Consider the following 25,866-nt stretch of genomic DNA (forward strand, 5'->3'; position numbering starts at 1 on the left):
GAGGCCCCTTTTCCCCTTGTGCTAAATGGGCCATGCAGATTAAATGTTCCAGCTCTGCAACTCAACTGTAAACTACAATACTCAACAGAGATCGCAGTTTAAATGAAATTGGCCTCTATCCTTTATCACCAGCAGTTATGGACTGTGGTAGATTAGCAGAGCTCTAATGATATAGATCACATAGAGAGAAAGCTTTTTTTAAAAAAGGTCAACCATATGATCGATCTGAAAGTCTCGAAATTGGAAGGCTGAGCTACTTAAATATAGATGCAATTACATGTGATATCGCCATTCTCTGTAAACTGGATTTTTGCCACATATCCTTATTTATTGTTATGAATAACACAGACTATATCAGGAAATATATATGTCATAGGACTTTAACAAATAGTCATATCTTTAATTTGTTTTTCTAGTTTTCAAAGGGCTTTTCACACTAATAAGGAGGAAGACACAGGTTTTTATTCCTTTTTTATTTACAAAATGGGAGCAAAGAGGTTATATAGAAGCCCAAAGTAACATAGACAATTAGAAAGTCAGGGCTGGGCATGGTGGCTCACACCTATAATCCCAGCACTTTGGGAGGCTGAGGTGGGGGGATCACAAGGTCAAGAGTTCAAGACCAGCCTGGCCAACATGGTGAAACCGAGTTTCTACTAAAAATACAAAAATTAGCGGGGTATGGTGGTGCATGCTTATAGCCCCAGTTACTCGGGAGGCTGAGGAAGGAAGATTACTTGAACTCAGGAGGTAGAGGTTGTAGTGAGCCGAGATTGCCCCACTGCACTCTAGCCTAGGCAACAGAGCAAGACTCTGTCTCAAAAAAAAAAAAAAAAAGACTAGAATTTAGAACTTAAACTCGTAAATTAATGCATTTCATACACCTAGAAATAAGTACTTAGAGAAAGGACAGGGTGGGGTAAGGAACTAGACTTTGAAGTTCAACTAGAGAACGTTATAGGACAAATAGATAGGCCAGAGGAAATAGTGAGGTAGAAGGGTGAGATGTCTGAGGTTCAGATGCTGGAGGTGGAGAAGTTCTGAGTGCTGGCCAGGCCCAGGGCACAGCCATCTGGAGGAATGGGATAGGATAGGTCCCTGAGAGGGTTTTAGTTATTCAGCAAGGGACTATTGGCAGCCCTCTCTGTACCAGGCACTATTCTGGGCACAGAAGAATGATGTGGCATTCAGATGTGTGTGAGGTAGCCAAGGCATCAGTAACAGTATTTTGTCACAATACAGAGAAATGCAATGATAATAATAATAGTAAACAGTGATTATGCTTATAATATGTGCCAGTCTCAGTGCAAATCAACCTACTGATTTAGTTACCATTTATTATTCCTATTTTATACACAGAGAATTGAGGTTGAGAGGTTCACATTGTCCCTGATCACACAGTTGATCAGAGAGGCCAGGAATTGGAATGCTGGTGGCTTGGGTTTAGGGCCTACTCCAAAACATTAGATGTCTCTATCTGTAAATAGATGACATATAAACAATAAGGTAGATTGGTAGATAAATAGACAGATAGATACCAGTTCCCATAAGCAACAAGAAGGAAAGGCAGTCATGAGCTTCAGGCTCAAGTGGGATGATTTCTCTGCTTCTCTTTCCTTGACTGCAAATATTGTTTTTTACATGTTCGTTGTCCTTGACTTCAGGTGTCTTAGAGCTGTTTCTTTAAACTCCGGCTACCCTGCAAGATCAGGATTACCCAATAAAATAGGAGAGCACCCATTAAACTTGGATTTCAGATTCAAAAAAAAAGTTATGCTTCTCTATATAAGTATGTCCCATCCCATGTGGTATTTATTTGAAATTCAAATTTAACTGAGCCTCTTATTTTTATTTGCTAAATCTAGCAACCTTACACCAGGAGGTCTTCATTACCCTCATTGAGGTAATTAATTTGTAATTCAAAATTTCAGGGTCTTGCTGATGTGTTGTCAGATCTCTGAAGGTCAGTGGCTCTGAGGACGAGACCTGAAGTTTGTTGTTTTGAGTTCTGTTTCGTTTGCTGAATTCTCCTTCCCACTTTTCCTTGGATGGTGTGAGGATGGGATGTGTATGTGTCCAGAGAGACAGGGCTGGTGGGTAAAGTTCCTGTTAGAGCTGGCAGAAAAGAGGTTTTTTTTGTTTTTGTTTTTGTTTTTTTAAAAAGACAGAGTTTTGCTCTTGTTGCGCAGGCTGGAGTGCAATGGCGCGATCTCGGCTCACTGCAATTTCCGCCTCCTGGGTTCAAGTGATTCTCCTGCCTCAGCGTCCTGAGTAGCTGGCATTACAAGCATGTGCTGCCATGCCTGGCTAATTTTGTATTTTTAATAGAGACGGGTTTCTCCATGTTGGTCAGACTGATCTCGAACTCCTGCTTTCAGGTGATCCACCCGCCTCAGCCTCCCAAAGTGCTGGGATTACAGGCGTGAGGCACCGCACCCAGCCCAGAAAAGAGTTTTAAGACAAGGGAATCTTTCCCCAGCAAAGGCCCACGTTACATGGCAAGAAGGTGTTAAAGCAGGTGGAAGGGATTCCAGAAATATTCTGAAGGGTTAAAAAAAATGGGCCTGTTGCCAAGAACATAAGCCACAGCACAGCTAGTTTGAAAACTATGTAGTGGATGCATCATTTATCAACTACAATGTTAGGACCAAATATCCAAGACCAAATAACTGGCGGTTAGAATTGGCCCGGTTGTTCCTCTTGAATTTAGTGGTTAACAAATAAGATATTGAGTGCGTACTGTGTGTCAAGCACTTGCTGGGCACTGGAGAAACTGAGATAAATAGGGTTAAGGCTTCCCTCCTGGTTCACTGAAGGAGACAGAAATACACTTATTAAAGGATGTTGTGAATAGTGTGACAGATAAAAGTATGAACAGAATGCTGGACCGGTGTTTCTTGCAAAACCTACTTATAATGAGGTTAAGTTCAGTCAAACACATTTTTTTTTTTACCATTGATCCCCCGTGATGATTTTTATTTGATCAAACGTGATTGTTATTTTCTCAAATTGGTTGCTTTTCTTAAAAAAAAAAAAAATGAAAACACATTTACACATATTTTGAATACATGAAGCCATGTGTAAATATTGGCCTTCTGGGAAAATCTAGCTTATTGCCTGCTTTTTTTGTAAATAAAGATTTATTGCAACATAGCCACACTGATTGATATACTGCTGATGGCCACTTCTGTGCTATCATGGCAGAACTGAGTATCTGCCTCAAAGACCATATGGTCTTCAAAGCTGAAAATATTTACTATCTAGTCCTTTAAGAAGATGTTTGCTGACCAAGGAGAGTGGCTCATGCCTGTAATCCCAACATTTTGGGAGGCCAAGGCTGGATGATCGATTTAGCCCAGTAGTTCAAGACCAGCCTGAGCAACATGGGAGACCCTGTGTCTACAAAAAAATTTTATAAATTAGCTGGGCATGGTGGCACACCCATGTGGTACCAGCTACTCGAGAGGCTGACGTGGGAGGATCACTTGAGCCCAGGAGGTCGAGGCTGGAGTGAACCGTGATCACGGCACTGCACTCCGGCCTTTCCAGCCTGGGTGAGACAGGAGACCCCGCCTTAAAAAAAAAAAAAAAAAAAAAAAAGGGCAGCAGCAGCTTGCCGACCTTTAAACTACGACAGCAGTACTTTATTGTTGATTTCGTTCTTGCAATTTTCCTTTCGGGTTTATGTGTTCTTTCAATTTATTACTTGGCAGGGACAAATCTTTGCTTTTAATTTTAATAAATGAAACAAACCTAATAAGACACCTTCACGTTGAAAAGAGTCCGCTAGAACTTTAAAATCACGCACATGGGCCATATGGGCGGCTTTGTGTTGCTCCTGACAACCAACGCAGATGTCTACTGAGAGCCAAATGGTGGGTGGTGCCGGCTGGGAGGTGCGCAGGGAGCGCGGAGGAGTCCAGGTGTTTGGTAGCAGCTGAGGTGGATGGAGGGCGGCGTTTCTGAGACGAGCATCACACAAACTGTGAGTTTTTATTACTTCATTAATTTAAGCTCCAGTGACGATTTAACTTCTGCTATAACCACACATTAATAAATGAACCTACCATTAGAACTTACTTATTTAGAATCTATATTGTTTTCTATTCTGGTAAACATTTAATAAGCTCACTTCCTTTTCCTTGGTCTGGTTAGACGCAACCAGCAGTGGGTTCCTACTTGGGGCTTATGGAGACAAAGATAAAGCAGACACTGCTCTTGACCTCAGAGTGTTTACACTGGAAATGAGACAGAGGATTGTTAAAGAGTCCAAGCCAGGCGCAGTGGCTCACGCCTGTAATCCCAGCACTTTGGGAGGCCGAGGCGGGTGGATGACGAGGTCAATAAATCGAGACCATCCTGGCCAGCATGGTGAAAACCCGTCTCTACTAAAAATATAAAAATTAGCCGGGTGTGGTGGCACGCGCCTGTAGTCCCAGCTACATGGGAGGCTGAGGCAGGAGCTTGCAGTGAACCGAGATGGTGCGGCTGTACTCCAGCCTGGGCGACAGAGCCAGACTCCATCTCAAAAAAAAAAAAGAAAAAGAAAACAGTCCAATCACTGATAGAATTAAACAGAAGGACACTTAATTCAAACTGGAAGGTGAGCAAAGACTTTCACGTGGCAAAGAGTCGAAACTTAGAAGATAAATCAAAGTGTCAACAAAACGAAAAGAGGTTGAAAAGGCTTTTTCCACCAGAGAAAGTTTTGGCAGAGGCATGGAGTGATGCAATAGCATGGAGCTACAGGGAAATAATCAGCACGTTGGTGAAAACTGAGGTAGGAGTATTTGGGTGTGTGGCTGGAGAGCTAGTAAGGAGCTGAGTCATAGTGGACTTTAGCTTTAACTTGAAGATGATGGGGAGTTATGTAGGCAGATGTGCCTTTTACATTGATCCTTCAAAGGGAGGAAATACTGGAGGCCATGAGTTCAGTTCAGAGGCTACTGTAATAGTCCTAGCTGAGAGATGGAGGAAGACAATAGTGGGGACCGAGAAGGGGAATATAGGGGAAAAATGAGAAATGTACCCACTCCTCTTTAATTGCAGACTTAGACAATTCACTGTCATTTATGTTTAATAGTTCTCATTTTGAAATATTTATATTCACATCTATTACCTACAAAACAGGAAATAAACAAAATTGTCTTTTAGTACAATACAAAATTCCAAAGAAAGAAATGGTTTTCAAAAACTTTGCACCCTGGTACTCAATTTGAAGGATGTAGAAGCAGGAATAGCTACAGTCCTTAGGCTAGCACCAAGTCCTATTCTAATTAGGTTTTTCACCTTTACTCGTGCCATCAAAGATTGTTTTCAGTTCTCTGTTCTCACTTCCAGATATCTACTTTTTCTTTGACAAATTAGCACCTAAGGCTTATTAATTCCACCAGCAGATGGTCCTGACACATATAAGTCTCACCATGAAAACGTTTGCATTTTTAATCAGGATGTTCTTTGCCCACATGGATTCTTCCCCAGCCTGCATGAATAGCTTGAGGTCTGAGGCATTTCAATGAGGCTCAGGTGGTCTGGCTATTGGCAAACATGACCTTCACCCTCCAGTCTCTCCAGCACTCCCCCATGCTGCACGCAGTGAATTCCAAATGCCAAGGAAAGAAATTGGGCTAAAATCCCTATTGGAACGGATGTCTTGGAAAAGCGTGTTTGTTCTGATCCTGTAGCCGTGGAGGCTCTAGGGGAAAAGTGACTCTCTACCCTGTCCTAGTGGGAGATGGCAAGAGATGGGAGCCGATATCATGACTTTACCTTACATCAACCTGTCGCTGATGGTGTTTACTGTTAAGTGAATTTCAAACTCTTTGACTTGCCATGACAAGGCTAGTGAGAACAGTATAGACCACTCAAAATGAGCCACTTCTGAAACGCCTCTTACACAGCAATTTGTACATAACCATTTAGACACTTTGGCAGCAAAAACATCCAGGTCACAGTAGCTCAATGGTTAGGCACATGTGTCTCCTGGTTGCTTCTAACCACATTGTCGATAGACACCCAGCTTCCTCCCCATGTTATTATTGTAGGCCTTGAGGATCTCTGCCAAATACTGTTCAGTCTAACCTATATACAAGGTGCCGTATCAGGGCTGACAGAGGGCTTAAGAAACATATTTTCTTAGGTCAGATAGTGTCCTAGATACCGCAGATAAAAAGACGTATTTCACACAAGCTCCATCCTCCTGGAACTCGCAGTCTAGAGGGGAGGCCTCCCAGCTGTCAATGGTATATCCTGCAATGCAGTAGTTCCAACATGGCGATGTTCTCATTCTGGATGAGGCCCAGAATGAGAATCCAGAGGTGGGATCAACAAACTCTGCTTTTGAAGGCTTCATGGAAGAAGTGATGATGATTATGGGTTCCCAAAGAATGACTATGAGTTCCACAAGGCAAGAAGGGAGGAAGAAGTTCCCAATCCACCAAGGAGGCCACATGGGCTACTTCGTGTTGCTCCTGAAACACATATACCAAGGGCCAGATAATGGTACCAGCTCAGGGAAGTGTGGCAAGGAGCTGCACAGAGCGCAGGTGATCTATGGCTGCTGAGTTGGAGGGAGCAGTCTCTGAAGCGAGCATCACACCAAGCACTGAAGAGCCGGCCACCTTTGTGGGGGGGAGCTCCCTGCTTCTGTTCCTGCCTCCTAAGCAGAGGCAGCGTCCACAATGCCGACTGTCTAGGTTCTGGTTTGAAAGAGATCAGACAGGGTGCTTCAAGCCTCCCCATAAGGACAGTTTTCTGGGGACAGGCCTTTTCTGTCACTTTTTCCTTCAGCGACTGATTTTCAAATTTTGGTATTCATAAGACTCCCGGAGCAGCAGTTCTCCGAGTGTGTGCTAGAGACCAGCAGCATTGGCATCACCTGAGAACTTGTTAGAAATGCAGATTTTCAGACCCCACCCAGACCTATTCAATTAGAGACTCAGAATGGATCCTGCTCCTCTGTGTCTTAATAAGCCCTCCAGGTGCCTCTGATTCTGACCTAAGGTGTTCATTAAAAATACAGTTTCCTGGCCAGGAATGGTGGCTCATGCCTGTAATCCAAATACTTTGGAAGGCTGAGGCTGGTGTATCGCTTGAGCCCAGGAGTTTGAGACCAACCTAGACAGCATGGCAAAACCCCATCTCTACAAAAAAAAAATACAAAAATTAGCTGGGCATGGTGGTATGCGCCTGTAGTCCCAGCTACTTGGGAGGCTGAGGGAAGAGGATGGCTTGAGCCCAGGAGAGGGAGGTTGCAGTGAGCTCAGATCACATCACTACACTCTAGCCTGGGTGACAGAGCAAGATTGTCTCCGCCCACCCCCAACAACAACAACAACAACAACAAAAGCAGGTCTGAGATTCTGAATCATTCGAGTGACCAAACATTTTAAACATTTTGCCAATTATTGCACCACCTCCATGGGCCTTGCCTTCTCAGCCACACCCCTAAGCAGGCCTCAGCTTTCCCTGACACTCCTCCCCACATTTCTGGGGTCACTTTCCCCTGAGCCTGGTATTCAACTCCTCACTATGCCATTTCCTATCAACTTCTCCGAACCTTAGTAACTGCAATTATAAAATGGAACAGTAATACAGATCACTATAAGACAGTTCAGGCTTGTCAAGATTTAAGCTGTCTCTGTGCCTATTACCCAGGGTTCAACCCTCTGCTAGTTATAGTGGATAATTATAGGTTATTACCCAGGGTTCAACCCTCTGCTAGTTAGAGTGGATAATTATAGGTTATTACCCAGGGTTCAACCCTCTGCTAGTTAGAGTGGATAATTATAGGTTAGTTAAGAAAACAAACCTGGAAATATATGGTGATCAATGTGTCCCCACTGATGGATCAAGACTGACTAAAACAACTCCAGAAAGCATTTAAAGAGTGTGCCATGTGGGAATTCTGGGCACTGTTACCTCCTTTCTCAGCCTTCAGCTTCCTGACCCAGGGCCATGTAGAATCAACACTGTTTGGGTTCCTTCCTCTGGCCCATCTCTGCCCAGGACACACCTGTACTTGGTTCCACCTGTAGTTCATCACCCATCACAAAGGCCTCCAATCTGGATGCAGACTCATATGTGAAGATGTTAGGAAGAAGAACTTCTGTATAGATTGGGATATTTGATGGGATGGCCTTGTAGAAACCTTTCCAAACTTGAGAGACTAGGATTGACCTGGCATTACTTGAGTTGCTCTGAAGCCTTTGGCAGCAAACATCTCTTCAGAAAGTTCCTTCTTGATTCAGTGATCCCTTTCATGATTGAATTATGCTCAATGACTTTCTCAGCATATTTCCAGAATATTAAGTCTTCCTTCAAGAATGTATATTTGAACGAAATCCTGTCCTCTCTTTTAATATGGGGTGATATCTTAGCTCTATTATGCTTTTAAATTAGTTGGTTTCAAATGATGTATCCTGGATCAGGCCTCTGGAGCTTGAGATAATTTTCTCTCTCTCTCTCTCTCTCTCTCTCTCTCTCTCTCTCTCACACACACACACACACACACACACACACACACTCTCTCTCTCTCTCTCTCTCTCCCTATAAAACGATTATTCTAGAATGTAGGGGGGTGAGGAATTTGTGGCTCTCACTTGCTATAGAAAAGATAGTCTTGAATCCAAGTTCATGATTCACTCCAAGCTGGTGCAAAATGCTTTCTTCCTCAGATGGTAGCTGAGTGCTACCACTGGCAGCTTAAACAACCAAACGGGCACTGCCAGAAGTAAAGATAGCTGAACGTTAGCCTTAAAAGCTGTCTCTTGTGCAAGAAAAGTTTGAGGTAAGTCAAGCAAATTGCAAAGATCGGCAGGTGAGGAGGTGCTACCCTGTTCGGAGTGGTGAGAAAAAACATGGCAAAATGCTTGGATGAATCAACTTCCCTGCTGTGGGCGAGGAGATTTTGATGAAGCATCCATACTTTTAAGGGATATAAGACTGATGTGTCTGTGTGTATTGCTTCGCAGCTAAATTGAATATTCCATAAATTCTGAACACCTCTTAGCCAAGAACCAGCATCCCTGTTCTTCTTTTCACTGAGGCATGTGTGTGTGAGTTCATCAGAGGATGCCACAGTGGCAGTCAAAACACAGAATCCTCCAGGGTCTCAACTCCAGGCTTCTCTATATAACTGATGACTTCAATTTCTGTCTCAACGGAACCAGCTTTCTGCAAAACAAATGATCTTTCCTTAGATGTCTTTTAGAGAACTTTTGGGTTCTTTGAAATCTTTACACTTGGCTTTAAGTCTATTATTTTTTAAATAAAAATAGTAAATGTTCACTGAAGAAGATGTAAAAAATAAAGTGGAAAGAAGAAAATACCTAGCCATACACCTTTCTCCCAAACACAGCCCACTGCTTCTCGTAAGCCTTTCTTTCTAGGCATAATGTTTTCTTTAGACTTACTTGAAGTCATATGGATACACATCTTTTCTTTTTAGCCAGAGTCTCACTCTGTCACCCTGGCTGGAGTGCAGTGGCATGATCTCAGCTCACTGCAACCTCCACCTCCCAGGTTCAAGCAATCCTCCTGCCCCAGCCTCCCAAGTAGCTGGGACTACAAGCACACGCCACCGTGCCCAGCTAATTTTTGTATTTTTAGTAGAAATGGGGTTTCACCATGTTGGCCAGGCTGGTCTTGAACTTTTGATCTTGTGATCCCCCCGCCTCAGCCTCCCAAAATGCTGGGATTACAGGCATGAGCCACCACGCCCGACTGGATACACATCTTTAAAAATTGATTTCTTTCTCTCTGACATTACTGATTATAAATTACATTGTTAAATGTGCTTTGGTGGCATCACTTTTGATAGCTGCATCATAATTCCATCCATAATTTACTATAGTATCCCCCTAACTTTGGACAGTTCTGACCCATTTTGGCTATAATGAATAATGCTGATAATAATTGGAAAATTGGTAACAAAAATAAAATTGCCTGTAAGAGATCCTATTCTTTTACTTCATTTACTCATCTAACATATTTTTTACTACCTGCTCCACACTAGCTACAGTGCCGTGTCTTGGGAATTTACTGATGGACACAGCAGGCATGGCTCCTGCTTTTATCCATTTTACTTTTAATAGTTTACAGGCAACCTAATTGCGGGAGGAACCCTCTCTGGTTGCCATTGTAGAAACAAGGAACACCTGGAAACCAGTCTCATAAATTAAAAGCTCAGATCGGGCGCCGCAGCTCATGCCTGTAATCCCAACACTGGGAGGCTGAAGCAGGCACATAGCTTGAGCCCAGGAGTTGGAGACCAGCCTGGTGAGACCTTGTCTCTACAAAAAATATCTAAATAAGTAAATTATCAGAAAGCTCAGGATTTGATTTTTTAGAATAAGCCTTTCTTTTTTACTGCTAAAGGCCAACTTTCTTCCTTCACAGTACGTTTGTTTGTTTGTTTGTTTGTTTGTTTGTTTGTTTATTTATGACAAGTTCTGACTCCATCACCCAAGCTGCAGTGCAGTGGCACAATCTCAGCTCACTGAAACCTCTGCCTCCTGGGCTCAAGCCATCTTCCCACCTCAGCCTCCCGAGTAGCTGGGACTACAGGTGTGCACCACCATGCCTGAGTAATTTTTGTATTTTTTGTAGAGATGGGGTTTTGCCTGTTGGCCAGGCTGGTTTCAAACTTGTGAGCTCAAGTGATCTGCCCGTCATGGCCTCTCAAAGTGCTGGGATTACAGGCATGAGCCACTGAGCCCGGCCCTTCACTGATGTCTAAATTTCTAACTGAGGTCTAAGTTTCTAACTGAGGTCTGAACAAGCAAAAATTTGCTTCTAGGATGGCAGAGCTCCTCTAAGTCCTGGGACTTTGGGCACCCACCCCAAGCTCAGAGTGCACATGACCATGAAAAGCAGAGGGTTTCCTTTCCCACTAGCCAAACATTTCCCAGCGGCCATCCATAGCACTAGTATGCCCTCTTGTCACCCTTGTAGCACAGCCTCTGAGAATGGCTTTTGTCCTTGGAGGTGGAGGCTGTGCACGGCCTCATGGGGCCCAGCTGTAGGCAGCTCTGCACTCGCTCTCATCCTCTCTCAGGTGAAGAATTTAGGCCATAGGGCCCACAGCACCAGGCTGTACTTCATTTCCCCCATTCTACGCGCGTTTTCTTCTCTCAGTCTCTAACTGCTTTGTTTTTATGTGAAACTCTGCAATGTGAGAAGAGAATAAGTTGTCCTGAGAAGCCAGGCGCTGTTGAGTGCTGCCATTCATCCTCTGCTTATTCTGAAACCAGCTTGTCTGCCCCAAGTTGTTATTTTACACACTTGACTTGATTTTAATTAACAACAAATCACAACCTTATACAATAAGCTCTTAAACCAGTTTATTTCACCAACTTTGGAATATTAAAGGAAATCTTTCAGGGCTCTGTAGGGAAATTAGATACCAGCATTAAGATGTTCCATTAAGAGGCTGGGACAAATGACTTCACTTGGCTGCTTAAACTAGATGTGGGCTGGGTACGGTGGCTCACACCTGTAATCCCAGCACTTTGGGAGGCCGGATCACTTGAGGTCAGGAGTTCAAGACCAGCCTGGCCAACATGGTGTAACCCTGTCTCTACTAAAACTACAAAAATTAGCTGGGGGCGTGGTGTCGGGTACCTGTAATCCCAGTTACTCGGGAGGCTGAGGCAGGAGAATCACTTAAACCCAGGAGGCGGAGGTTGCAGTGAGCCGAGATGGCTCCACTGTACTCCAGCTTGGGTGACAAAGCGAGACTCAATCTCAAACAAACACACAAAACCAGATGTGTTTACTCAGGAGTGAGTGTGCTAGAGCAAGGAGGGACTGGCAGCACACATCCAGAACCGGCACCAAAGCTCCACCTTGGGGTCCACTCTTCTTCCCAAAGAACTCAGTGAACAAGAGCAGATGGGCCATTCCCCTGATAAAGGAGAACACAAGGATCCAACCATGGGCAGAATGATTCTTTTGCCAGCCTCCACTCTCTACTTCAGTCGGCTAGTAACTGTAACTGTCTATAAATCCTTCCAATACCCAAACTGCAAATGCTAAGGAATGTTCATCACTTATTGAAATTAATCATTTTGATGAGTTTTTCCATGAACCCTTTATTTTCCCTACAACCAGTCACCAGGTGGTTCATCCAATCATGAGTTACTTCATTTGAGAGAAACCTAAATTTACTAAGAAAATTGTTTGATCTAAATCAAGGATTGGCAAACTACTGCCGCGCGCCAAATCTGGCTTGTTGCCTGTTTTTGTAAATGAAGTTTTACTGGAGCACAGCCACACTCATTCATTAGCACATTTTCTGTGGCTACTTTCACACTACAATGGCAGAGTTGAAGAGTTGAAACAGAAACCATTTGTCCCTCAAATATTTACTACCTGGCCCTTTACAGAAAAAGTGTGTTGAGCTCTGATCTAAATAACTGTTCACTTTAAGGATAAATTTGACAAAGTGCATTAATTATACACTGAAGAATCACAAACCATTGCTGAGAGAAGTTAAAGAAAGCCTAAATAAACGGAGTGATATGCTATGTTTATAGATAAGAAGACTTCATATTATTAAGATGTCACTTTTCCCCAAATTAACTTATAACTCAACACAATATCACCCCAAATCCCAGCTACCTATTTTTGTAGAAAATTATCAGCTGAATCTAAGATGTATATGAAAATGCAGAGGACCTAGAATAGCCAAAACAACTTATTAAAAAATTTTGGGCCTTACACAAATGGTCTCATGGTTTACAATAAAGCTATAGTAATCAAGACAGTATTGTATTGGCATAAAGACAGACAAATAGATCAATAAAACTGAACAGATACTCCAGAAATGGACCCAACTATATATAGCAACTAATTTCCAGCAGAAATGCCAAGACAAGTCAATGGGGAAAGGATTATTTACTTCGACAAATGATGCTGGAACAATTGAATAGCCATAAGTAAGTGACCACTGGGCTGAACCTAAGTGCTCTGAATGGTGAACAGACCTAAGAAAATGCATATTGGGTGAAATAATTTGCCTTTTCTATAGTCTTTTTTATACTAAAGAGCTAAAGTTCCCTCTGAAAATTCTCTATTAACTTAGTTACTCATGTGGAAACATGGAGTCTTAAAACATTAGAGCTAAGCAGAACATTGTACAATCTCATTTGTGTCCCTTATTATACCAGAAAGAAATTCAAAACTCATAGGATTGAAGAGATTGTCCAACGTCAGTTAAGGGATGGCTGATATGAAATTAAAATTTAAGACTAACTGGAAAGAACACTTGTAACTCAGTACCTTTCCAATATGTCAATAATGAACATGCATAATAAAACAATCAGGCAAGCAGGCATGGTGGCATGCTTCTGTAGTTCCAGCTACTTGGGAGGCTGAGGTGGGAGGATCGCTTAGACCCAGGTGTTTGAGACCAGCCTGGGCAACATAGCAAGACCCCATCTCTTAAAAAATACAAACAACTGAATCAGCCAAAGAACAGAATGACTGAAGCAACAGAAATGCTCGTGGCCTTCTGAGTAAAAGCCCTGCCTTGTAATATAGAAAACTAAACCCAATGACAGATCCCAGGGGACTCAATCCTGGACACATATGGCATATCATAAGAACTTTCAATATTACCTCATAGTTAGCAGTTACAAAGAGATCTTTGATATTACTTTTTGGTGCTGGAATTGGTGGAAACAACTTGATCCATAAATGACATCTGAAAACAGAGTAAAGAAGGAATTAGGTGAGCATGAGTATACCTTTTGTCTCTAAATATCTACTCTAAAAATTGACCTGGTTAATTCTAGAACCTGCTGTTTTGTAAATTCAAAATCTTTATGTACCAAGACTTCCAAAATTATAGGTGAAGACTTTGTGGGTACCACAAGGCTTTGTTGTGGCTTCTGAGTCATCCAGGGAAGACCAAATGGGAAAGTGCTTTGTGTCAGTGGGTGTTACGAGGCCTAATCTCTCAAAATGAACTGTCAAGTGTGTGATGTTGTGCCGTTTCCTGCAATGCTGATTGAAGCATTCCTTCCTCAACTGTGTTTACTCACAGGGTTTACTTAATTTTGTTTTTTTTGAGACAATGTCTTGCTCTGTCACCCAGGCTGGAGTGCAGTGGCACCATCACAGCTCATTGCAACCTCCATCTCTTGGGCTCAAGCAATTCTCCTGCCTCAGCCTCCTGAGTAGCTGGGACTACAGGCACATGCCACTGTGCTCAGCTAATTTTTGTATTTTTTGAAGAGACAGGGTTTCACCACGTTGCCCAGGCTGGTCTCGAACTCTTGACCTCAAGTGATCCTCCAACCTCGGCCTCCCAAAGTGCTGAGATTACAGATGTGAGTCACCATCCCCAGCCGAGTTTATTTGCTTTTCATCTCCTTTGTACTGCCTTCCCCCAACCTGTAGATGCCATCTAAATATAACGTTTATAATATAGTAAAGCTGTTTAATAGAAAAGTCATTTTCTTTTCTTTTCTTTCCCTTTTTTTTTTTTTTTTTTTTTTTTTTTTTGAGATGGAGTCTCACTCTGTTGCCCAGGCTGGAGTGCAGTGGTGCGATCTCGGCTCACTACAACCTCTGCCTCCCAGGTTCATAGCTGGGACTACGGGCGTGTACCACCACGCCCGGCTAATTTTTTGTATTTTTAGTAGAGATGGGTTTCACCACATTAGCCAGGATGGTCTCGATCTCCTGACCTCATGATCTGCCCGCCGTGGCCTCCCAAAGTGCTGGAATTACAGGTGTGAGCCACCGTGCCCAGCCCTTATAAAACTCATTTTCTAAATTATGAAAGGGCCAAGACAAAACATGTTTTTAAGTCTCCTAAAAGGTCTTGTGCCTTACTGAATGCTAAAATGGGTAAGGGGTACTTATGGGCTATTTGCAGGCTCTAGGATAGGACACCAGATCCACATGAGATTTCTAGAATCTGTGTTTGACCTAATAGCCATCAGCCACTCAGAGGCCTGGTGACCTGATAGTTGAGGATGATGATGTGCAGGCATTCTGGTGATTTTAACCTTCCTGAGCTGTGAAAAGCCTATGTCGACAGCTTACCCAAGACAGCCAAGGACTGAGTGGAAGACTGAGAAGGAATCAAAAGAACCTGCAAGTAGAAACCTTCACAGATATTAAAAGCTGTCGACAACTTCAAGTAGGAGTGAGTGATAGCCGAGGGCTGCGTTGTGCTCTGTCCAACTTCTGTAAATCACCTCTGATGTTTCCACTTTTGATTTGACCTACACTCATCTTGGACAGGTCATCCAGGCACAAAAATACCATAATTTTACCAGATAATAAGAACCTTCTGCCTACCGGAGGCATGGTAAGCCTGTAAAAATGCAGTACTCAGACCCCACTGCAGGTACCCAAATACTTACATTCTACAGATGAGCAAGAGAATTAACAAGATGAAGCAGATGGTTGCCATAAGCACAATGAGAAACCACTCTCTCAAGGGCTTGTGTTCATCTTTTCCTGGTGGAAAACAAAAAAGAAAGAAAGAAGATAAAGTCCAAGTTAGAAGCAGCAGGTAAAAGAAATGATGAGGCTTGGGTCATCAGACAGCTCAGGTTTGAGTTGCTGGTGCTGGGTGGTGCTGGGCAAGTAACTTAATTTCCCTGAGCCTAAGATTTCTCATCTGTTAAAGATGGGTAACAGCCATCTCACAAAGTTGATATAGGGTGAAATGAAATGGCGGCAGTGAGGCCACTTTTTTTTCTTAAAGAATGATTTATTCAATCAATCAGCAAATATTGATGGCGTTCATTCCATGCACTGTGCCACTTGAATCCTGAAGCTTATTTGTTTTTGGTACGTAGTAAGGTTTTTAGATAGAAAAATCCACAAAAAGATAAGCCTACTGAGTAACCCAGTTGCATCACAATCAAAATATTTTACGAAGTTGGAAATTAAACTTTTGGAGGAAGTAAAGAATGAGATAATACTTGTAGTGAACAATAAAGGTATTAGACCCTAAGTGCTTTTCAATCTTAAATACCTTCAAAGCACCCATTACCATTTTACAGATAGGAAAAAAAGCAAACTGCCATTAAGTCAGTACAGAAAGTCAGTATTTTGTATGCCACTTATTCTCTGTTTAAATTTGCTTTGAATCTACATTCAAGGGACAGATTCTTCTAGGAACTTCTATGATAGCTTTGGGGTGTGTAATTTGTCTTTTAAGTACTAGAAAGGCATCCAAGACAAACTCAAGCCAGGTGGGGTGGCTCATGCCTGTAAATCCAAGCACTTTGGGAGGACAAGGCAGGTGGATCATTTGAGGCCAGGAGTTCGAGACCAGCCTGGCCAACATGGTGAAATCTCATCTCTACTAAAAATACAAAAATTAACCAGGTGTGGTGGCAGGCACCTGTAATCCCAGCCACTTGGGAGGCCAAGGCACAAAATCGCTTGAACAGAGGCAGTGGGGGTTGCAGTGAGCCGAGATTGTACCACTGCACTCCAGTCTGGGGGACAAAATGAGACTCTGTCCCGCAACAGCTCCCCTGCAAAAAAAAAAAGAAGAAAATAACTCAAGGCCATTTACCAAACAGTGTTTAAAGAGGTTATGTGTTTGCTAACCTGCCTGATTGAATAAGGTAAATCCTGCGTCATCTCCCTGAATATGAGTTTCCTTTCTGTGGGAGAGGCTGCTCATTCACTGATTCCTTTATTCATCCATTTAACAAATATTTATTGGGCTCCTATTGTATGTTTGGAACTGTACAAATTACTGGGATTCAGTGGTCAAAAGATCACATATGGGTGCTCCCGTCATAGAGTCCATTAGGAAAGAATCACACTCAGCAAAAAGCAACACAAGCAATGATGTAATGACCAGTGTGCTAAATACTGTGGTGAGGTTTCAACCACACTGCACCAGGAGAAAAGGTTACCATCCCCAGTTTGCCATGATTTGCTTCCTCTAGAAAACAAGAAATACATAAGTGGAATTTTCAGGTCCTTGTTAATAGCCTAAGACTTCCTAAACCTCCAAAATACTTAAAACTCAAATCATTCAAGTAACAAGAAGGAGAGATGCCTTGGGATATAATCCTAGTGATTCCAGTCTTGCCTTGTTCTCTTGCTTTTGCTTTTTTGCCTCCTGAGGACCCTTACCCAAGCTTTATCTTCTGCCTCCCAAAAGTTTTAATCTCCTTCTTCATCTCTTCTGTTCTGCTTTCAAATATCCATGGAGTCCTTCATCTTGAATAAGCCATTACCTTGCTCTGCCGTCTGTCTCCACTGTCATCAAACACGTTCTTTCTTTATTTCCCAGTCTAAATTACTGAATAAAAGCCAGGTGCGGTGGCTCACGCCTGTAATCCCAGCACTTTGGGAAGCTGAGGCGGACGGATCACCTGAGGTCAGGAGTTCAAGACCAGCCTGGTCAACATGGCAAAACCCTGTCTCTACTAAAAATACAAAAATTAGCAGGGCGTGCTGGCTCGTACTTGTAGTCCCAGCTACTTGGGAGACTGAGGTAGGACAATCGCTTGAACCTGGGAAATGGAGGTTGTGGTGAGCTGAGATCGCACCCTGGCATGCCAGCCTGGGTGACAAAAGCGAGACTGTCTCAAAAAAAAAAAAAAAGATTCGGGCCGCTTCATTTCCCATCTCTAACACTGCTTTTTTAATCACGGTGACTTTCTCCTAGTCTAATTCAAAAGACGCTTGTTTTCTTTTTCCAGCTTTATTTTTACTGACCTCCTTCCTGAATTTCATAGTTGAGCCCACCTTGAAACCGAGTCCTCAGCTTTATTGCCCCAATCTTCCTCTTCTTAGATGGCACTTCTCCCCATTTTAATTTTGACTTGCCCTCTCCACTCATCCTTTGACCCTTTGGTATTTTCCACTGTGGTCTATTCTTTGAACTTTGAAAAGTATGTTTATACCGCTTCATCTTTTAATTTTGGGAAATCTTCTCCTAGGTTTTTATTCCTGATCCTGCCTGATACTCAGCTCCAGGCCTAGATCTTAGCCTGTCCGTAGGTGAAACCTGCTGGAATATTTCTCAAGGCTGACAACATTCAAAACCAAATGCGTGCTCTTCTTCACATCAAAACCCCTTCTCTCAGTAACTGCCCATTTCAGTCTCAATCCTTCCAAGCCCCCAAACCTGAAGCCTTGAAGTCACTTTGACTCTTTCCATCCTTTACAGGCCCTGTCCCTTCTCCTCATTCCCTCGGTTCATGTCATTACTGTGTACCCAGTGATTAGTGCCAGACAGGCATGCTTTGTCCAGTGCTTTCATCCCTGCCTAGTCTGGACACCTGGCTTCTAGTGTCAGCTTGCTGTGGAGGTGGTCACTCTGGGCCTTGGTTTCCTCATCTTAAAACATGGCAGTTGAAATATATAATCCTGCAGATCCTTCCCCAGCCAGCACCTTTTCTAGCACCACTCACTCAGTACAGGGTACTGTCACTTCATATATACATACCTTTAATAAAATTGGTTTTAGAAAAGGAGTGCCTTTTTGGGCCGGGTGTGTTGGCGTAATCCCAGCACTTTGGGAGGCCAACGGGCAGATCACTTGAGGTCAGGAGTTCGAGACCAGCCTGGCCAACATGGTGAAAGCCCGTCTCTACTGAAAATATTAAAATTAGCCAGGTATGGTGGCGCCTGGCTGTCATACCAGCTACTAGGGAGGCTGAGGCAGGATCGCTTGAACCTGGGAGGCGGAGGCTGCAGTGAGCTGAGATCGCGCCACTGCACTCCAGCCTGGGCTATGGAGCAAGACTCTGTCTCCAAAAAAAAAAGGAAAACAAAAGTAGTGCCTTTTTGCTGCTGGAACTTTAAAAGTTGTAATAAAATATAAAAATAAAAAAAGAGAAATCAGTAGTCACTGGAAGTAACTAAGAGCTTATTTTCTATACATATTTTTACATTCCCTTTTTCTGAGTGCTTCTAGGTGCCCAGATACTGTGTAAAGTGCTTCACGTACATTCTCAATTCTCACAGCGATGCTTTGAGATGGACACTATTATTCTCACTGTACAGATGCAGGAACTGAGGCAGAAAAGGACAGAGTAAGTCAGCCCAGGCCACCCAGCAAGGAAGTGAGGGAGCCCAAACAGTCCGTGCTCTTAGCCTTGATGCAGGAATCCCATTCCTCTCCCTCCCTCTGCAAAACTGAGGGCACACTGAATACACAGGAACTTCACTTCACTTATTCTAAGCATTGCTTTTCCTTGAGAACTCTCCTGAGCATCATCCCTATAGCTCTCTGTGCTTCACGGTGGGAAGCCCTGTTCTATTGTTTGCATCCCCGCTGCCTGATAAGGCTAAGTGTGCAGGCAGCTTCTCTAATTAAAGGTGGCTGCTTTGCAAACTACCGTTCCTCCTGACATTCCCCAAACTCTAGGTGAGACTGAAGCACTTGATTAAAAACCTATGACTATACTATTTATTTATTTATATGAGATAGAGTCTTGTTCTGTCACCCAGGCTGGAGTGCAGTGGCATGATCATAGCTCCCTGCAGATCCTGACTCCTGGGTTTAAGCAATCCTCTCGCCTTAGCCTCCCAAGTAGCTGGGACTACAGGCGCGCATCACCGTGCCTACCTAATTTTTAAAATCTTTTGTAGAGATGGGGCCTCAGTATGTTGCCCAGGCTGGTCTCAAGCTCCTAGACTCAGGCAATTCTCCTGCTTTGGCCTCCCAAACTGCTGAGATTACAAGCGTGACCAACTGTGCCTAGCCCTATGGCTATAGTTATTTTTTTTTCAAGTTTTATTTTGAAATATACTTATGTCTATTGTTTTACAAAAAAGCATTCGCCACATTTTGTTAAATAATGGAAAATGGACCCTTAAAGTGGCAAAGCTTTTATTTTCCTAAATCCTACAGATACTCGATGGTTCCAGGATTAATATTCAGTTCTCTGGATGGGAGCTGAGTGCTCTGTTAGACTTCGTTTTTACTGCATTCTCTCTTAGGTAATGTGAAGAGTAGCTGGGACAAACAAATACCAGCAAATCAAATACTGTCTTACTTTATCTCCCAGTCTGATTTCCTGAATAAGGCATTCAGCCTGCTTCATGGCTCCATCTCTCAAACTATTCCCTGCTCGTAACCATTATGCAAGTATCCCGATAACCACATTCAGAAACTGTAGGTTCAGAGACACGGGATTCTAATTCAGCAAGTGGTACATCAGCAGAAAAAATGTTATCCTGTTTACAACTAGGTTAAACCAACAGAAAAAATATGGGTCCTGCAGAAAGAAGGGGCAGTGTTGTAAATAATTATCAGGGTCACACTGTCAGTCACGTTTGGGTCTTAAATTGTGCAATACCCCCTAGCCTGATATGGCAAGTTCTGATAACAGTACCGTTTTCTTCTGACCATGATTACAAAAATCTTTTCAGTTAAACCACTCTCGAGTTATTCACTTCAGCCCTCATTTTGATAAGCGAAGATTCTCACTGAATTAGCAAAAATATAGAGGCAACCCTGATTTTATTTCATTAAATGAAAAAAAGTTATTGATGCATACAAAGTACTACGTGAGAAGCAAAGTCATGGTCACTGCCGGGAGGGAGTTGGCACATTAGTCATTTCTCCTGGCCTGGCTTCTCCACTTGCCCCAAATGCATTAGGGCTACTCACCTATAGCCAGTTGAAAACAGAACTAACCCCTGAGAACACAATCAAGGTCAGCTTTTCCTTGAAGAAAATATAAATTGGCAGGAAAATTTTGTGCAAGAAAAAGCTTTCACGTACTCATTGCCAAGTAGAAATTACTTGTGGATTACTTGTGGTCAGTTACTTATTTATGCCAAAAAAAAAAAAAAAAAACACCCAGTAGATTAGTGAATTAAAGTAAGCACCTACTCTGTTTTGCTGAAAGTAGAGCAAGGAGAGAAGATCCCACTGAGAGCATACATTCTTTGGGTCAAAATGATTAAGAATTTCAATACTTTAAAAGTTGGGAGATCCCACAATGTAGTCTTAGTTTGAATTCTGGGGTCTCCAACCTTGGAGATTTTAAAAACAAAATGTATTTCCAGGTAATATGGCTCTTTTCTCTGACTCAAGGAGAATACCTTTCTTGCCATTAAAAAGGAAGTCACAGATGTTTCTTTTCAAGAAATCAATGGGCACTGCCATTTGGTTATGCAAAAATGGGTTTCAGAAAGAAGAAGTCACACAGCCTGTCCTTGTAAGGAGGACAAGCTCTCCAGACTCCCTATTTGATTCCTGGGTGCTTTTTAGGCATCGCTAACTTAGACCATTTGGGAAATTCAGTTTCTGGTGTCTGGGGACCTCAGTTTCCATTATTTTTGACATCTTAACCATTTGACCTTGCAAAGAAGCCAATAGTCTGCTATTCTTCTATGACCCTAGAATGTATATGGAGTGGGACATGGGGTGCAGGTGGGCTGAGACAGTGGCAACACAGAGGGCAGAAGGACTCCAGGTATTGCACCCAAACTAGTCCCAGCTCTGCCTCTGGGAGTTTTGTCAAGCCACTTCCCTTTTAGGGCTGCAGTCTCTCTTGCTCTATGATCTATGAGGTTTACACTAATAGCTCTTAGGAGGTAAATTTGATTTGGAAGCCTGTTCCACCTTAAATTGTGCATGTAAGTATGAACTTTCAGTGCTTACATATTGATTTTGAATCTGATTTCAGACTCAACAATAGGTTTCCAGGAGCTAATTAGTAAATTGATGGGATGCTTCCAACGGAGCAGGCCTGCTGTGTTTTTAGAACCAGCAGGTGCTGAGAGAAGTTCAAATGGCACCAACAGGGTTGGATAATTGAGAGGATGTTAATATGGTAGTCTATGATACAGGGTTTAACTAGCTTCCTGTGACTTGCCTCTGGTTGGAGGGGAGACTGTGGCATCATTCATGAATGAGCACCCCAAACCAGATCACAGGCTCCCAGTGCAAGCAAGTCAGAAGCAGACCTTTTGGGTGAGTGAGCTTTCGAGGCAGCTGTCAAATGGACTGTGGGAGGTACCTGGTTTAGAGAAATAAAAAGAGGACAGCAAAATGCAGCTTCAGTGAACAAAATGTGTAGAGTAGTGAAGGACCCAGATCAAACACACACAACCAGCACTATCTTCATCTGGTGGAACTGGGCTTGAATGAACTGAATAGAGAGAGGAAATGGAGACTGTGTATTTGTGTACATGTGTGTATTTGTGTGCATCATGCATGTATTTGTGTGCATGCATGTATTTGTGTGTGCATTCAGGATTAACTGGATGGTTCACTGCAGTTAATTTTACTGCTTGTTAAGTTTACTGCTTGTTTGCATTATCCCCCAGTAGGACTAGACTTGATGAAGTTGAGAGGGGAATTCCTCATGGCAGTCTTCTTCTCTGCAGGCTTTCCCACAAAGCACCAAGGGCCATGTACCTTCTAGGGCCCCCCAAGCAACCCAGAATTTTCTTCCCTGTAAGGGGCTGCTGGGCCTGTTTTATCAACCTGCTAAAGCAGATGAAAGCTGGCTGCAGAGCATGTGGTCATCACATAGAAGTAAGCAACAAGGGATAAAGAAGTTTAGTCCTAGACTGAGTGTGGTGGCTCAGGCCTGCAATCCCAGCACTTTGGGCAGCCAAGGTGGGTGGATCACTTGAAGTCAGGAGTTCAAGATCAGCCTGGCCAACATGGTGAAATCCTGTCTCTACTAAAGATACAAAATTAGCCGGGCGTGATGGTGTGAGTAATTCCAGCTACTCTGGTGGCTGAGGCAGGAGAATTGCTTGAACCCCCATGGGAGGTGGAGGCTGCAGTGAGCCGGGATCATTGTGTGATTGCACTCCAGCCTGGGGGACAGAGCGAGACTCTATCTTATTAAAAACAAAACAAAACAAAACCAAACAAAAAAAACCCCAGAGGTTTAGCCCTAGTTCTGCCACTTGCTACCAAAGTGACCTTCAGCAGGGTAGCCTCTCCAGCTTCTATGTCCTGCATTATAAAACAGGGAGATGGACTGAATAAATTAACACATGTGAAGTGCTTAGCACAGTGCTGGTACATAGGTGATCAATAAATATTACTTATTGTAATTACGATTAGGATGAAAAGCATTGTGTCAACAAATTCATCAAGATAATTTCCCTTTCATCAAAGCGAGGCCAAAATTGGAGTGCTATCAGAATTCCCAAAATGCAGAATGATAAACTCAGGTCAGGAGAAATAAACACACACCAAATATTCCAGATACTGAGGAAGAGAAATGGAAGTTCCTGCCCTTCAAGGATTTAGGGTTCATAATGTTCATGTTAATGAACATTATGAAGAACTTGGACAGGAACATTTAGACAAGAACGGCCTGAAGAAACTAACTTCATTCCCAATGGCTTGTCTGGATGGAGACTGACAAGGTCAAGAGCTGGCAGAGCTTCCTGCTTTCACAGCCCCCAGCCCCTCTGCCTGAGCTTGGCCCATCCTCCAGCCTCAGTTTCCCTGGCTGGAGTAATAACCACCAGGGCCATGGAACATCTCAAAAAGAACCCAGGTGTGGAGCCAGTCCTCTGGGTGGATTCCAAACCCAGGTGTCCCACTTACTATCTGTGTAGCTTCCAGCAGTTCCTTCACCTGTCTGCATCTGTTTTCTCACCTGGGTGATTAGGAAATCATGTATGTGATGATAAATAAGATGATGTAGGTGAATATGTCCTGCACAGGAGCTGGCCCCCTGACAGAGTCCCTCCCTCCCCCAAGCTGCCATCCCACCATGAGGCAGAATGTATGCCTAGAAGGGAAGTGCAAACACCAATAGAGGTGGCTGTGCCTGAAAGCGCTGTGGGAACTCCCTGCTCCTGGCAGTTGGAGATGAAATCTGAAAGGCCCCTGTTAACCCTCCTTCAGGCCAGTGGGATGACCACTGGGGTGAGGCAGTCCTGCTCCGCTGGTGGGAACAAATGGGGCTGCCAGGTGGGTTCTAACCAGGCTGGACAAAAGGAAGCAGTGTGACCAAGCCATCTGTCTACACAGGAAAACCAGAACCACAATAAGCTGTGTTAGTCTTAAGTCAGCCTAAGTGGGTCTTTCATGTTGTTACTGGGTCAACTCTTGTTCCTTTTAAGCAATTTTTGCTACAGTATAGACCCGGAGGCTCCCATCTCAAACCTCACAAGAGTTTTGCAAGATTATTTTGGAAGGCCTGGGGATAGCTCATGTGGACCCTTCTACAACATTTCCCTTTCATCTTTCTCCTCGTGTCACCATAGTGTGAGAATTTAACAAGGAAAAGTTGCTGAAGGAGAGGGATGGGATAAGGAGAGACAGAGAGAAGGGATCAGAGCTCCAGGTAGGAGTCAGAGTCCAAGGAATCAGGTTGGAGCTGCGGGACCTTGGCACAATGCAGGCAAACTAGAAAATGAAGATGTATTTGATGGTCCCAAAGGTGACTCCAGTTTTTGATTCCAGGTGCCCAGGACAAAGGTACGAAGTCACCTCATACATCAGCCCATGAATGTCAAGTCAAAAGGAAAAGGCACAGGAGTTTCTCTGGGGTGGCCTTCCTTCCAGCCCATATTCCCATAGGCCACCCTGATACCCTATCTCAACCCATTTTCATTAAGTCCTAACAGATTCTAGGCTGTGTCACAGGACTCTGAGACACCCACCCCACCAGCTCAAACTCTTGAGAGGAAAGCAAAGGCCAATATTTCCTATGAGCAACACATCTCTATGTTTAAGGAGCTGCTGGGGGCAGCAGGTGCTCCTGTCTGCTGTGACCTCGTGACTGAGTGATCTGAAAACTGTGCTGAGTCTTCTTCAACTCCCCCGGGTGTAGGTGCCATGCATCTCAAGACTAAAGAAAGCTTTAAATAAAATACATTTTTAATGGAACCCAGTAGCATCATTGCATAGATCCTGGCCATCAAATTTTGCCTTCAGTGAGGTCAAAGCAAAACCCCATCGTTTCTTTGAAGGGCAATTGCAGTGATTGTGGTCTGTCACAGAAGAAGCAGGTCTCAGAACCACTGATCCTGACCAAAGACACAGCCAGAAATAAGAGCAGGGTAGACCCACATAACTCTCCTTTTCCGTAAGCAAGGACATGACCATGGGAAAATTTATTTTCATCATTCCTTGTTTCACACTTGGCATTTGAGCTTCATGGATGGAGGAAAGAAGAGAAGGTGATGGACTTGAGAAAACACACAGCTTCATGAAGACCAGGGTCAGGAAACAAAAAGTTTCGATAAACAGGAGACAGCAAAGATAACAAAGGAACAGAAGAATCGGAAGTTAAGAAAGTTTAAAAAGGAGAAAGACATGTGAAAATTGGGAAGTTAGCTCTTAAGATAAGACAGAGAAGCCAGCTGACATAGGGCAGTTGATAACGAGTACTGATAAAGTGAAACTGCTACTTCCATAAAAAAAAATTCCCGCCCAGCTCAGTGGCATGTGCCTATAGGCCCAACTACTCAGGAGGCTAAGGCAGGAGGATTGCTTGAGCCCAGGAGTTTGAGACCAGCGTGGGCAACATAGTGAGACCCCTCATCTCTTAAAAAAAACATTCTGAATCAAATTGTAGGTCTCATTCAGTTTTTGAGAAATCTTCCAAAGGAGAAGTCACTATATCAAAAAGACGCCTAAGGTGCATGTTTATCATAGCACAATTCACAATTGCAAAGATACAGAATCCCCCTAAGTACCTATCAACCGATAAGTGGATAAAGAAAACATGGTAAATATACACCATGAAATACTACTCAGTTGTACAAAAAGAATGCAATAATGTCTTTTGCAGCAACTTGGATTGAATTAGAGGCCATTACCCTAAGGAAAGTAACTCAGGAACGAAAAACTAAATACCACATGTTCTCACTCATAAATGGGAGCTAAGTTTTGGGTACACAGAAGCATACAGAGTGGTGTAATGAACACTGGAGACT

At 43.2% G+C, this 25,866-nt stretch overlaps 1 protein-coding gene and 1 long non-coding RNA gene across 2 annotated transcripts in view; one reads left to right on the forward strand and one right to left on the reverse strand.

Annotated features, from left to right (window-relative positions):
* The first annotated feature begins 3,506 nt into the window (after nucleotides 1-3,506).
* Nucleotides 3,507-25,866, forward strand: part of LOC126948985 (uncharacterized) — a 32,588-nt gene continuing 10,228 nt past the window's right edge. The window contains exon 1 of the long non-coding RNA XR_007723578.1: nucleotides 3,507-3,985. This is a non-coding gene — a long non-coding RNA (uncharacterized LOC126948985). The remainder of the gene's footprint in view (nucleotides 3,986-25,866) is intronic.
* IL5RA (interleukin 5 receptor subunit alpha) overlaps nucleotides 5,060-25,866 on the reverse strand; it is a 44,482-nt gene continuing 23,675 nt past the window's right edge. Inside the window, exons 11-13 of the mRNA XM_050781409.1 lie at nucleotides 15,378-15,474; nucleotides 13,621-13,705; nucleotides 5,060-9,174 (exon numbers count right to left, since the gene is read on the reverse strand). Of these exons, the coding sequence (XP_050637366.1) occupies nucleotides 9,088-9,174; nucleotides 13,621-13,705; nucleotides 15,378-15,474 (269 nt within the window). The 3' untranslated portion in view covers nucleotides 5,060-9,087. The remainder of the gene's footprint in view (nucleotides 9,175-13,620; nucleotides 13,706-15,377; nucleotides 15,475-25,866) is intronic.

The sequence above is a fragment of the Macaca thibetana genome, chromosome 2 (assembly GCF_024542745.1).
Source record: "Macaca thibetana thibetana isolate TM-01 chromosome 2, ASM2454274v1, whole genome shotgun sequence".
In the NCBI taxonomy this organism is placed as follows: domain Eukaryota; kingdom Metazoa; phylum Chordata; class Mammalia; order Primates; family Cercopithecidae; genus Macaca; species Macaca thibetana.